The following is a 13,147-nucleotide window of genomic DNA, read 5'->3' as shown; positions in this document are numbered from 1 at the left end:
ATAGCGAGTCGTGTGATGTCGCGCCACCGCTCTTAGTCGTTGTAAGTGCTCAACGCGTACATTTGCCGTTACGTGTACTCCTAATATCACGTATGGCATAAAAAGCTCTAAACCAAGAGATGACCTAATAAATTATTGACGTTGAATTGAACATAAACTATATAAACACCCCGTCACGCATCGCCGAGCTGCACATGCGCAGGAGATACTAAACACTTATGTTTGGACTATACTCCTCCTTCGGATGTTGATTCTTTGAACGGGACTAACGACAATAAGACGAAAGGTACCTGCAGGCGAGTACTCGCGGCACGAAAAACACCCTGTGTATCGCACTACAAACTTTGCATCGGTGATCGGTGGTGATAAATGATCTCCGCTTCTTGAATGTGAGGTATCGAGCTTTCCTCCCGTGCCGATACCTCAAGCTGTGGGTTGTTTATTACTACTCGATGTGAGGCTCGCGAGGGATTGGTTGCTTTTACCGGGAATAGTTTTGATCAAGCTTCTTGAAATCTTCCGTGATCTGCTTTCATACTTGAGCTAGGAGAAAGGGAAGATCTCAGCTCGACTGGCTCACAGTCCCTCACTTATTTGGAGACGAAGGTACGTAGAGCATTGTCCTGTTGATAATACCTAACTTATTATTCTTATTACAGGAACTTTTGTATTTGTGTTAGTCATGTAACTGCTCTTGTTCAGTTTCCGCGATGATTTACGCCGTAACTCTCGTTCTTTTATTCTATTTACGTTTTGTTTTATTTAATGGACGTTCCAGTATTTGTTTTGTGCTATGGTTGAGATTCAGAAAGCCAGTTGAGTGCCAGTTTGATCATGTGACTATTCGCGAACACGGTATAAACATATGTTGTCTTTATTTTGCTATTTTAAGATCCTTAATAAATACAAACTGTGATAACAGTTAAGCTTGTGTATTATACGGAAATACACTGTGAACACCCGTCTTGCTGCGCGAAGCGCGATGATGTACTTTCCGGTTTTAATAATAATAGAAATTAGAAAAAAAAAACACGAACACTTTTCTTCATATTGTAAGCGATCTCAATTAACCATAGTGTAAAGGGAATAATTGAATCTTTAAAATCAACCATTCCACAATCATGTCATGTAAATACGTATTTCTTTTTCGTTCGGCTCTTCATATAGTACTTTTATCGATTAAATCGGCACAGATTGATAAAATGTTTGCTTGGATTACTAGGGAAGATCTATCTTAACACATTATGTCCTCTGTGAGCTTTTTGCGGTAGTTTGTGCGTAGTGCCGAGATACCTTGTCGCCGGTTAATGTTTGTGGGAGTGCGGTAAATAAGTAATGTATTGAAAATTATGCTAACGACCAGACAACGGAGACCTCCAAAATAGATATAAAATATATAAATCATTTGAAGAAAAAAACCGAACGATACTTTTTTGATAAAGAAAAAAAAAATTAAAAATAATGTTTTTTTTCTTAATAGTATTGCCACTTTGGCGCCAAGTGTAAAATTGTAACTGCTCGAGAATACAAGTAAACACTTAGCACGTCTAACACCTGTCCACATTACTATTTCTACCACAAATGATCACAATTTCGCGTATCTTCTTTATGCTTTTAATATTACAATAAACCCGTCTAAACGAGACTCGTATATTAGGAGTCCTCGCGTTTGCTGGTCCCTTATAATTCCTTACAAATCGCCACAAAATATAAGGGATTTTGCATAGACGGACAAAAATCCGTCTCATCTAGTCCTGTTTATGTAAGTTCTACTGTATTTATTTTCGTGGGGGTTAGAATTTATTTTTAGATTGAAAATTTCGTCAACGCTGTATACTTTTCGGGGGAGTATTTATACATTATAATCCATGTATGTGTGTTTGGTGCTAATGTGGATTAAAAAATAAAAACAGCGGGTAACAGGCAAATAAAATAAACTTAACATTCTCATATTCCTTTGCAGTTGCTCAAAAGCAAAAGCTTTCTTATGCTCATGGCATGATCCTGATGGCCCGCTATAAAATGTTAACTACTGTATATCTCATTCTAAACTCACTTTTTTATTGCTACAATATTCTAAGCAATCTGGTGGGTTACGTTTAACGAACTAGCAGATTGTTTCAGATATCCGGGAATTCAAGCTTTAATTAAAAATGTATGCAGATTTCGCGAAAAGCTAATTTATCTCTGTTCAACTAAGTTCATGAGATGATTAAAGCTGAGTGTATAATGGTCTATAACCGCACCTAAGATCAACCATTTCTAAAAATGTTTGCGATGATGACTGATAAATACTACCCAGGTAGTACCGCTGGCCACTAAATAGAGAGACGTTCAAGGCACTGGAACCAGGGTAGATGAATATATTTCATGGATACAATTGACATATGTTCTCTGAACCGATGGTAGCAAATAATGCTAATTTTCCATGTTTTATGAGCGTCTCTGACATCGTAATTTAGTTCATTTCATCGATCCGATGTTTTCATAGTTTTAGAGTCTGATTTTCGCATTGCGCTTATTTATCAGTTATCACTTATTTAACAGTTTTGCAAGTTTTTGAATCTCGTCTTTTTATGCTGACGTGGGCATATCATAGGCTGTTGCTGTTCTGGTCATGTACCGTCAGTTTTAGTAATGGGCTGTAAATGGTTTGTACATCTTTAAGTAACCATAGAAATTCAAATTTGTTTGTTCTATTTAAAAATGCATTAGGTCCATGTTCCATTCATGATTGCCGCGATGGATGTCCTTTTCTAATTTGTCGGGCATAAAACATCATAACATCAGGAATACCTCGATCCAGGTGACGGTTTAAACATTATATTCCGGGAGTGCATAAAAATTACTACTTAATTATGTGTCGAAAAGACCAGGAGAGTATGACTTCGGGGGATGAAAACGACGTCTAATTGACATCCGTTCTTTAGACTCACGAGCAATGATACGGAGGCCAAAACAAGAAAACAAGGTTTATCCAGGTACTCACACTATTCTCTACATGCAAACTCAGTTTATAGCTCTATGTTTATCATGTTCCGATACGGATGATGTGCCTCACCAATTTTTTCTTGTTTTGATATTCAAATTCTAGCGACATCTTTTGTGAGTATAAAAGCGGAATGCAAGTGCTCTTTGTTTACTTCTTCAACGTAATGCTTTACGACTAATTGTCCTTTTTAATTTTAACAAAGAGTCTCTAGAATAAAACACAAACCTCAAGTAATCATTGGTCGAAACATGAGTTTTTACTTCGAGAAAAGAACACTAAGTACGAGTTTAAACGATCTTATTTAACAATCCAAGTGTATATATTCTTTTGTCTGTGAATATCCCCCGTCGTGTGGAAGAACCCGAATTCATACCAAAAATCGCCTCTTAAGAGTGTAGATAAATAGCGGAATAGCCTCACATTTGCCGTAGCAACGGATATGTCCTTGCACGATCCTAGGTTTCAGAGTACGCTTGTGGGTACTCGAGCTATGAGAAGCCCACTACGTACTATTTGTTTTATTTGAAACCTCTGAAATCCCATGTGTGACTTCATTTGTTCTCATTGCTCTATGACCAAACTTTACAATACAATACAATCCATTACAATACAATACAATACAATATTCTGTATTTTAGAGGGTTACATTTTAACCGTGGAGGTTTTCTAACAAATGGCCCTCTCTTCTTACGCTGACCTAAAAAATGCTTAGTTCTTTTACCGTGACCTTTACCTGTAATTTACGGCAAAATACCTGTCACTCCATTATTTTACTTCAAATGTCCAGAACTCCATTTTTATGAGAAGGTATAAGAGGATTAAATTTCTTGCTGGTAAAAACAAAACAACAACAACAACAACTACAACAAACTAGACATAGAAATACGTTAATTCGGTGTTTAAAGTTATAAGAGCCTTCGGTAGACAGAAAGAAGAAAATTATTCCAAAAAATATTTATATAATATTTCTCTGCGCAAGCGCGAGTGTGCTATTTTTGCTCACAAATTGCGTCACTATCGCTTAGGTGTTACTTCAAGCACCGCGGTGATCCTAGAACCTAAAATTTCTTAGAACCTAAACAGAACCGAACCGGAACCTAAACAGAACCAAAGCAGAACCTAATAGCATGGCGGGGGGGGGGGGGGGGGGGGGGGGGGGGAGTAATTGTTAGTAAAAAAAAAAAATCAAAATTAGCTATTTTCTGCATAGAATTAAAGACTATAGCTGGAAATACGTCAAAAAAATTTTAACAACGGTTTTTGCGCTATTTAGCGGATTTAGGCTAAATTTCTATTTCTGTCGTCACTAGTGTAAATATTCAAAAGGCGATACTACACATACACATAGCTCAATACAATTGAATAAAAATACGGGGAATCGAATTTGGATTTTGTTCGTATAAATAGCAGCTGTCGGCGCAAAAAGTACAAAAGTAGACGATTGCTGTTTGAAAACTTAGCAATAACTAAGCTCTTACTCGGTATAGAAACGTTTTAGAAATGCATATTATTGCTATTTCCTTGTGATTGCATAGAAATTTGCAAGAGTCTAAACCCAGAAACCAGACAAGGGATTTAATCAGACATTAATTAGTCTAGGATCCACACAAATTACAAGTTGCTATAAATAATTCAGGAAACCATATTTATATAATGCATTTTCATCGATTCTAGCTGATTTTACTCGTTAAAAAGGTATTTTTATAATTTTTTTTTAAGTATCCCCTCCTGACCGTTTATAGGTTCTGATTCAGTTCTGATTCGGTTCTGAGGGATTAGGTTCTAGGATCACCGCGGTATTTCAAGCTTCGAGTATATGTCACATTTAGGTCCCGATCTAGTCTTAGGTAGTCTCACTTTTTATCAATGTTTGATATGTTGTTGAACATGAAATAAACCAAGCAGTTAGCAAAAGATTGCTGTTTGCTAGCAGTGCTAACACTACACTTTTTAAAATAAAATTACTTATTTCAGTTGAGGCTGGGCCGTTCTTATTTTTTGGGCATTTTAAGGCTGAAAATGTTCTTAAGGATGTTCTTAAACTTCAGTGTATATAAAGATATAATAACTCTGAAGTATTGCAAGAGAATTATACGAAATTATGAATATTCTATGTTGTTATTATAAACATTATGCCTGTGCATCCACTTATCCACTTTTCATCGGGAACGATTACTAGGACAACAACCCACGCTTTGAGATCTGGCAGGGGTTCGGCCTTCTTCTTCTGGTCTTCTTCTAATTAATTATATATTAAAATTTACTGTAAAATTTGGTGAAATCACAGGCTATGCGTTTTTATAAAACAAAAAGAGTATATTAAACACTGGCGCGCGGAGATATGGAATTCGTCCATAATTGATATTTTTTTAATAAAGAAATAGGACATCATCTTGTGATCTCTTTGAAATTACAAAATGATAAGAAAATTGTAAATGTTAGTCAATGCTTAACCGATCGCAGTTTGTAAAACGAAATTGTTCGGAAAACCAGGGAAAACAACAGAGCTAAATATGTAATTCCAGAAAAGATCCAACACTTTATGACACAGCTAGGGCGCTACTCTCGCTCTCATTGGTTGATTAGCAAGCCAAAACAACGCAAAGCAACGCTTTGGGGTGACATTTTTTTAATAACCAGAGCGAGGTAAATTAGATTTCTAATTTTCCTCATTTGTTTTGCCACACAGGTAACTTTCTGATAGGACCGTAACAATTCGCAGTGGCACGATTCATCCTAACGTTACTATATACTTTTGAGGGAAAAGGTTTTGTCTAAAACTTTGCCGTTGTGCGTACTTGTGAAAATACGTTTTCGCTAAGCCTCTGGCTCTGGGCCTTAAAGCCGCATTGTCACCAGTTTACTTCCGACGGAAACCTCAACCGTTAAAAGACAAAAGAATCTATTAGAATCCAAAATATTTAACAGGCCATCCGCTCTAAATTATCAATCACATCCTCAAAGAAACTTCCAATAGACACACTGCTTTCAATATTTTGAAATATTTTTCGCGTTTTCCGTTAAAAATAATTGGATATTGTTACGTAATCGACCGGAAGTAAACTGGTGATAATGCGGCTTTAATAAGTAAGGCCCGATTCATACGTCGCGCTCCCGCCGCGCCGAATCTAATTTTGGCGTGTATGCTGAACTTAATCGATTCAGACGTCGAACTGTTCAAACCAAATGATTAGATTCGGCACGTCAGAAGCGCGACGGATGAATTGGTTCTAAGGTCTTTTATGCACTGTGCTGGGTACTAGACTACAAAGAAATGAGGAGGAGGAAAAGGCGGGTGCTTTATTTATTTATTTATTCATTCCTTCATTCATTTTCTTTTTTTTTCGCGCTATTATAGATCGCGTGCCCTGAGCCCCCGCTGCGTGGACTTTTCCCGCCTCCTCCTCTCTCTCGTCATCTCGGGACCCCTGTGGTTTCGTCGCTTACCCGTGCTACCGTAGATCACGTGTCATGCGATCTTCGCCTCCGCTCTATCGTTATCTCGGGATCCCTCTGGTTCGTTGTTTACCGATGCTACCGTAGATCACGTGTCATGTGATCTCCGCCACCGCTCTTTCGTCGTCACTACCCTGTAACGTGATAAGCCTGAAGTTACTATTTCATTACATTCTCATCATCGCCTTTATCGTGCGCAGACGTCGTGTGAATACAAATATCTGAACTGCGTTAGTCAACAGCAAAAAGCCGGCTGGTTACAAATTTGCATTCAGCTGAGTGTTTTTATTATTTGCGTCCCTCGGATATTCTCATTTTGTCCGTTGCCGCGCTCGGTCAAGGTACTCCTTCAAAACAGATTGAGGTGGTGTGTAACAAGGGAAGTCGACCAACCATATCGGTTTGTGTCGGTGAGTGACCCCCATGCCTAGCAATAAACACTATAGAACATTTTAATAATTGAATACGTAATCACTTTGCTAAAGATATTTGATTACAATACACTGCATTTTTGGACAGTATTTTTGGTGTGATATTGGTTGGAGTTGAAGGTGTTGCCCCAGAGCGCTTGAGAGTTTGTACCGAATACGGTAACAGGAGTTGTGGTATTGCAATCTACCGCTATCAATTATGCTATGCGAAATTCTGTCCTTATCCGCGTTTGGCGGTTGTTCGATGTGATACGCTTAACCATATACCAGAGTGTATGTTTTATAGACAAAACATTTTTGGTGAGCAGGCCTTAGAAATGTATTTTATATAATGTTTTTTATATATATATTTTAAACTGTGATTGATAAAGAAACCTTGAACCTTCTAGCTTCTATTGCTATTACATTTAATTTCAATTTTCTGTTCTAATTGTTTCCAAAACATCAAAAACAGTATATTTGTGAGTATTTCTTTGATTCGAAGAAGTTCATTTATATATTGTTCTAAATCTATTGCTTGCCTCACAGACTATGGGATGTAGGCACCAAGACAGCTGTAATGCGTATAAATGCAAAGCATTCCGCCCGCTTATTTGTTGTGCTTTAGAATAAGCGGAGCGGAGTTTTTTAGCCTCTTCGATCACCTGCCGAATATATATTTTGTTCACCTTTAATGACACGTACTTTCTATTCTAAATTTTTTATTTTCCAAAAGACTACCGGTGGTTCGATCTGCGTCCCTATTAAAAGCAATATTCACTATTGTAAATTTACAATTGTATTTTCGCTGGTATTCCGCTCTTTGATAGCTAAATGAAGTGGATGGAAGATATCTAAGTCCTGCGACGTTTATCCTTTTTTTCTCTTTTCCATTAAAAAAACGCCTACGCAAAAGTGGTCTCCATTTCCTTTCTTTTTGTTTACGCGTGGCTCATGAAAACTTCGTTTTACTTATACTGACCTCATTTGTCTTCGGTTTTATGCTTAATCCTTTTATCCTTTATTATTATTTTTATTCACGTCTTGTTATGCGACAGTCTAATTGTACCAAAAAAGCGGTGTACCTTAACGGCTTCGCGTGCCTGTTGTATCACTTTAAGCTCTATGCCACTTTCTTCTTCCTAAAAGTAAACACAGCATGTTATTCTATTCATCGAATACACCGTTCGAATAGGGTCGTAATTAGAGTGGCGAGAAATACGGACGAGTGAAGTCAGATTTTAAAAGAGGGAGAGACTGACTGGAGTAAATGTATTTAGACTCGCTCGTAATATATGACGACTTGATTTTTTAGCCGTTTTAGTGTGATCGTTGAGCTAGCTGTTTTAAATATTAGAGTACTAGACTTCGTTGAAGAGAATGGTTTATAACGATTTTGATGCGTTCCAATGCAATCTTGTCAGTTCTTTTTAATTGTCTACTTAGACTTTGCACAAACAGAAATGCCTTTAAGCACCTTGGATCAAGCGTTTAACAGCAACAACCTACTTAAGATCTCACCATACATGCATTTTCCATCTCAACATGTATTGCTTTGCAGAGTTCTACCCGATGGATCTTAACCGATTAGTCTCAAAATGTATATATAATTATAATAATAACAACAGCAAAAGTAAAAACGGCATTTGTCGAAATCTCGCCCACATTGATTTTAAAATTTGTTACCCTCAAAACGTATCAGCGTAAAACAAAAAGAAATAAAACGATGTATAACTTCACCTACTAGCTTTTAAAATTAAGGCGATGCGAATATTTTTCCGTAAGCACTAAACCATCACACGATAGATTTCAAGAATGCTAAAATGTTACTTAAGGTTCAACAGATCACATATGTTTTACGGCTAAAATGTTACTTTAGATTTAACAGAACACATTTCACATGCACGATGCAGCTAAAATATATATTTTTTAATTCAACAGATCACATATTAGATGTACAATGTTTTCCAGCAAACTGAATAGCACTCACAACAGCTCGACGAATGGAAGCACGGTTCACGTGATGGACTCCTCCATGTCTGATGCGGAAATCATCGCCTGGTGCTTCGCTTACGTGGTCGTCTCCATCCTGATTATTGTCGGCAACTCTGTTGCCATAGTGATATTCACAACCAGCAAACTTATGCGCAAGCGCACCAACTACTTTCTGCTCAGCCTCGCTATCGCGGACATGATGGTGGGTTGCCTGTCGCTCCCGATGTATATTTATAATTTTGTGACCTATCACAGAGACTCATCAGAAGTGATTCGTGGTATCTTTTTGACACTCGACGTGTTTACCGGTTTCGCGTCCATTTTTGCGTTGGCGTTTATCGCGCTTGAGCGTCTTTACTCTGTGGCGCTACCGAACTGGCACCACACGACGCCTTCCTTCGTTTATACGATCGTTATCACGGTAGTATGGGTGCTCGCTAGCCTGCTTGCCTCCTTCCGCCTAATGTTCACCTTAGGAGTCATCAAGGAGGAAGTGTTCTTCAACACAACCACCACCTGTTCCTTCTTGTCTCTTGCTGTCATCATTATTGCGTACATAGGCATTGGAATCAAGGTGAAAATGAGGATTCACGAGAAGTCCAAGCGAGCTATGGAGAAGGACCGCAAACTCGCTATGACACTATGTATTGTGACTCTGATCTATGTGGTCACTTGGCTACCATTCTATTGCATGAATGTGGCATTTCGGTTCTGCAAATTTGAGGACACGTTGTGCACAGAGGTCCCCTACAAGTTTGTGTACTTTACCAAACTATTGCAATACACTAATAGTTTCGTCAACCCAATTATTTACACTTTTAAAATCCCAGAGTTCCGTGTGGCGCTCTTTCAACTTATTGGCAGAAAGGCCCGCCGACGCCAGAGTTCAGCTTTGATATCAATGAGGGATATTAAAGGAAGTGATCGGAAGAACGGCCATTACAAGAACGGTCATAATGGCAATGGGAACTTCAACGATGCGGTTTTCCGAAAATCTCGAGCTGAGTCCGAGTCAGTAATGTGAAGGACTGCGTCCATCTTCTTAAAATATTCGCAATGCTAAAACACTTAAGGGTTAGTGTGGTGGTCCTCCATGCTAGAGGTAGTTCAGTCTCCTTTCCAGAGTTCTAGTGGTGCGGACTGTAAGAGTAATCAAGACTGCGAAGTAAGGAAATCGTGTAGAAAAGTTAAATTTCGCTAGGATAGAGTAATTTGTATTTTGCCTAAGTAGTGTCTGAAGCCCCGTGCACTTCGCCAACATTCCCTGGTCATTCCCTAGTCAACAAAGCGGGACACTGCTATTTGGTTCTGTTGCCGTAGCAGAGGGTGGGCAGTTGCGGCGCGTGCCCCCAATATATATATTCGATGCCTGCTACGGCTATGATGCTGTGATGGAGGAAGTCTGATGAATTGGCACAAATCGGACACCAAGTTAGTAAAGTACGTAAATCGCCTGCAGGTGTTGGGGCTGTTCGAACACTGCAAAACATCAGCACGCCATTTCGCCATTCTGTGCCAATCCTGGCAAACGTTGGGGTTATTTGCACGGGGCTTAACACAACAATTACAGTGTTCCCGATATGCACAATTAATTCAGGCAATTATAAGCTATAGAATTACCTATCACCTATATAACCTAACCATCTTACATCACACCGGCTCCTTGCATTACTCGACCAGCCTTGAATTACCATCAGAAGACGACTTTAAATTCCACGATAATATATAACACGACCATCCTAAATACATACATAATACTAACAAACTACATTCAATATATGGCATGCCATCGTACAATAACCCCCCCCCCCCTACATTTCACGACGACCCTACAAAAAACGAGCACCCACCCGTTGTGAGCACTGATGACAACAGAAGCTAAAATTGTGTAATAAGTCTATTCTCCAAGAATACAAATATGAAAATAGTGAGTCTATTAAGAATTCTTTGTGTGGAACACATGAAATATAAAAAAAATTGACCAAGACTGTGTGTGTGAAATAAACGAAATAAATCATGTTATATCACAAAGGGTATTCGTTTACTAATTTCTAAAGGCCTTCGATATCCGTACCCCTATCGAAGAACTCTCCTATCTACCCCTGAATCTCCATAGGATACTCAATACTGTGCCCCTCAAGAAAATTTGTTATCTCCTGGATATTGGGGTATCTCCCCATGGTCGAAGTATTATCCCCATTGGAAATCGAGGTATTGCCCGACTTGAAATCAAGGTATTGTCTTCTGGAATCCCAGGTATTGCCCTCTAGAAAATGGGGCGTTGCCCTTCCCACTGGAAATTAAGGTATAGCGCCACTGGAATCGATGTATTACCCTCTGGAAATCGAAGTGGTTATGGAGGTATTGCCCCCATTGCAAATCGAGGTATTGCCCCCATTGCAAATCGAGGTATTGCCCCCATTGCAAATCAAGGGATTGCCCACTGGAAATCGAGGTATTACCCCCACTTAAAATCGAGTCAGGGCCGTAGCAGGGGTCACGTGCCTTCCTCCCCGGAAATGATCAGTAGCGGCGTTGCTGTGCCACCAATATTTCTTTAATGCGCCCCTTCAATATTTCAAAGCTTCCTGCGGCACTGCGAGGTATTGCCCCCCAAGAAATTGAGGTTTTTATTGCCCCACTTGAAATCGAAGTAATGCCCTCCCTGGAGATCGAGGTATTACCTTCACTTGAAATCGAAGTATTGCCCTCCCTGGAGATCAAGGTATTTCCTTCACTTGAAATCGAAGTATTTCCTTCACTTGAAATCGAAGTATTTCCTTCACTTGAAATCGAAGTATTGCCCTTCCTGGAGATCGAGGTATTACCTTAACTTGGAATCGAAGTATTGCCCTCCCTGGAGATCGAGGTATTTCCTTCACTTGAAATCGAAGTATTTCCTTCACTTGAAATCGAAGTATTGCCCTTCCTGGAGATCGAGGTATTACCTTAACTTGGAATCGAAGTATTGCCCTCCCTGGAGATCGAGGTATTTCCTCCACTTGAAATTTTCACATGAAATCGAAGTAATGCCCTCCCTGGAGATCGAGGTATTACCTTCACTTGAAATCGAAGTATTGCCCTCCCTGGAGATCGAGGTATTACCTTCACTTGGAATCGAAGTATTGCCCTCCCTGGAGATCGAGGTATTTCCTCCACTTGAAATTTTCACATGAAATCGAAGTAATGCCCTCCCTGGAGATCGAGGTATTACCTTCACTTGAAATCGAAGTATTGCCCTCCCTGGAGATCGAGGTATTACCTTCACCTGAAATCGCGGTATTGCCCAACTGTAAATGAACTGGAATGAGTACAACTTAAAATTCGGGGCAACAGCCGAAGCCCCCCCCCCCCCCCCAACCCTCTCCCCCCCCAAAAGCGCATTGAGGTTACGGGGTGCCTTTAGCCCGCGGGAAGCCGAAAAACCAAAGTGTCGAGGAAAATTTTGATACGCGCGTCAGATTAAATCAAATATGCTCATATCATTGTAAAGCTTTACAAATGGGAAACACGATAATCCTTTTTGTTTCTAGGTTTGATATAATGCTTAAATTATTTTTAACGGGTTTTAATCACGCGCTTTTTTTCAGCTTATCACATCCCTTAAAAACCCTAATATGTCTTAACTATCCGGCAGATCTTTACGCTTTATGGCTTATGTCAATCACCATATACACACCTACCAAACTGTGTTCGGCTTTTGAGATATTTTTCTTTGTTCCTATGCAAATTTGAGTCAAAGTCAGAGGACTAAAGAATTTCCAGGTAATACGACACCGGAGGACATAAAATACGATCCGCTCAAAATCTCTCAACAACTGAACACAGTATCACTCTTGAAAAAATAATCTAGCGTGTTGCCAAATTTTGCGGTAATAGCTCGTATACTTTACGCACAATAGGGTTTTGAAGTTTAGAAATGCACGCGAATTCAAAGCCGAGAAAATCTTGATTGAAAGTTCTTGGAGAGTGCCACGCCTACTTGAGTCAACGAGGTGATCATATCATCAGCTCTAGATAAACAGACCGACCAATAAGAGGCGATAAAACCGAGTCATTACGGGGAGTTTCGAATTTCGCCATAAGAAAGACAAGTGACAAGCAAGTATTCCTGCACATATGGGGAAGACAAGGAAAAGCCGCGCTCACGCGAAACCAGGAAAGCGCGGCTAAGACCGGTAGCAAATAGGGCAGGTTTTTCGCGATTTTGTGACATGTACTAGACAAATCGTAACCAATGATTTCGTCTTAATGTTTTGATTTTGGAAACGATGAGGTATTCTTCGCTGATAAC

The 13,147-nt window shown here is 39.3% G+C and overlaps 1 protein-coding gene across 4 annotated transcripts; it reads left to right on the top strand.

The window, feature by feature from the left end:
• The first annotated feature begins 209 nt into the window (after positions 1-209).
• On the top strand, positions 210-10,884 carry LOC5518734 (somatostatin receptor type 2). Of its 4 annotated transcripts, XM_048725242.1 has the most exons (4): positions 1,834-2,806; positions 2,931-2,981; positions 6,351-6,858; positions 8,800-10,884. In XM_048725242.1, the coding sequence occupies exon 4, from the start codon at positions 8,819-8,821 to the stop codon at positions 9,875-9,877; it is 1,059 nt and encodes a 352-aa protein (XP_048581199.1). In that variant the 5' UTR covers positions 1,834-2,806; positions 2,931-2,981; positions 6,351-6,858; positions 8,800-8,818; the 3' UTR covers positions 9,878-10,884. The 4 variants fall into 4 exon arrangements, with proteins under 4 accessions (XP_001638677.1, XP_032219283.1, XP_032219284.1 ...); XM_001638627.3 differs by lacking the exons at positions 1,834-2,806; positions 2,931-2,981 and adding an exon at positions 210-606; XM_032363392.2 differs by lacking the exons at positions 1,834-2,806; positions 2,931-2,981; positions 6,351-6,858 and adding an exon at positions 210-606.
• Positions 10,885-13,147: the final 2,263 nt, after the last annotated feature.

Source organism: Nematostella vectensis, chromosome 3 (assembly GCF_932526225.1).
Source record: "Nematostella vectensis chromosome 3, jaNemVect1.1, whole genome shotgun sequence".
NCBI lineage: Eukaryota > Metazoa > Cnidaria > Anthozoa > Actiniaria > Edwardsiidae > Nematostella > Nematostella vectensis.
The sequence above is the reverse complement of the archived record's forward strand: the minus strand, read 5'-3'. Positions and strand labels throughout refer to the sequence as shown.

Coding starts and splice junctions, on each gene's coding strand:
- LOC5518734 (XM_032363392.2), top strand. CDS start 8,819: ATGTTTTCCAGCAAACTGAATAGCACTCACAACAGCTCGACGAATGGA.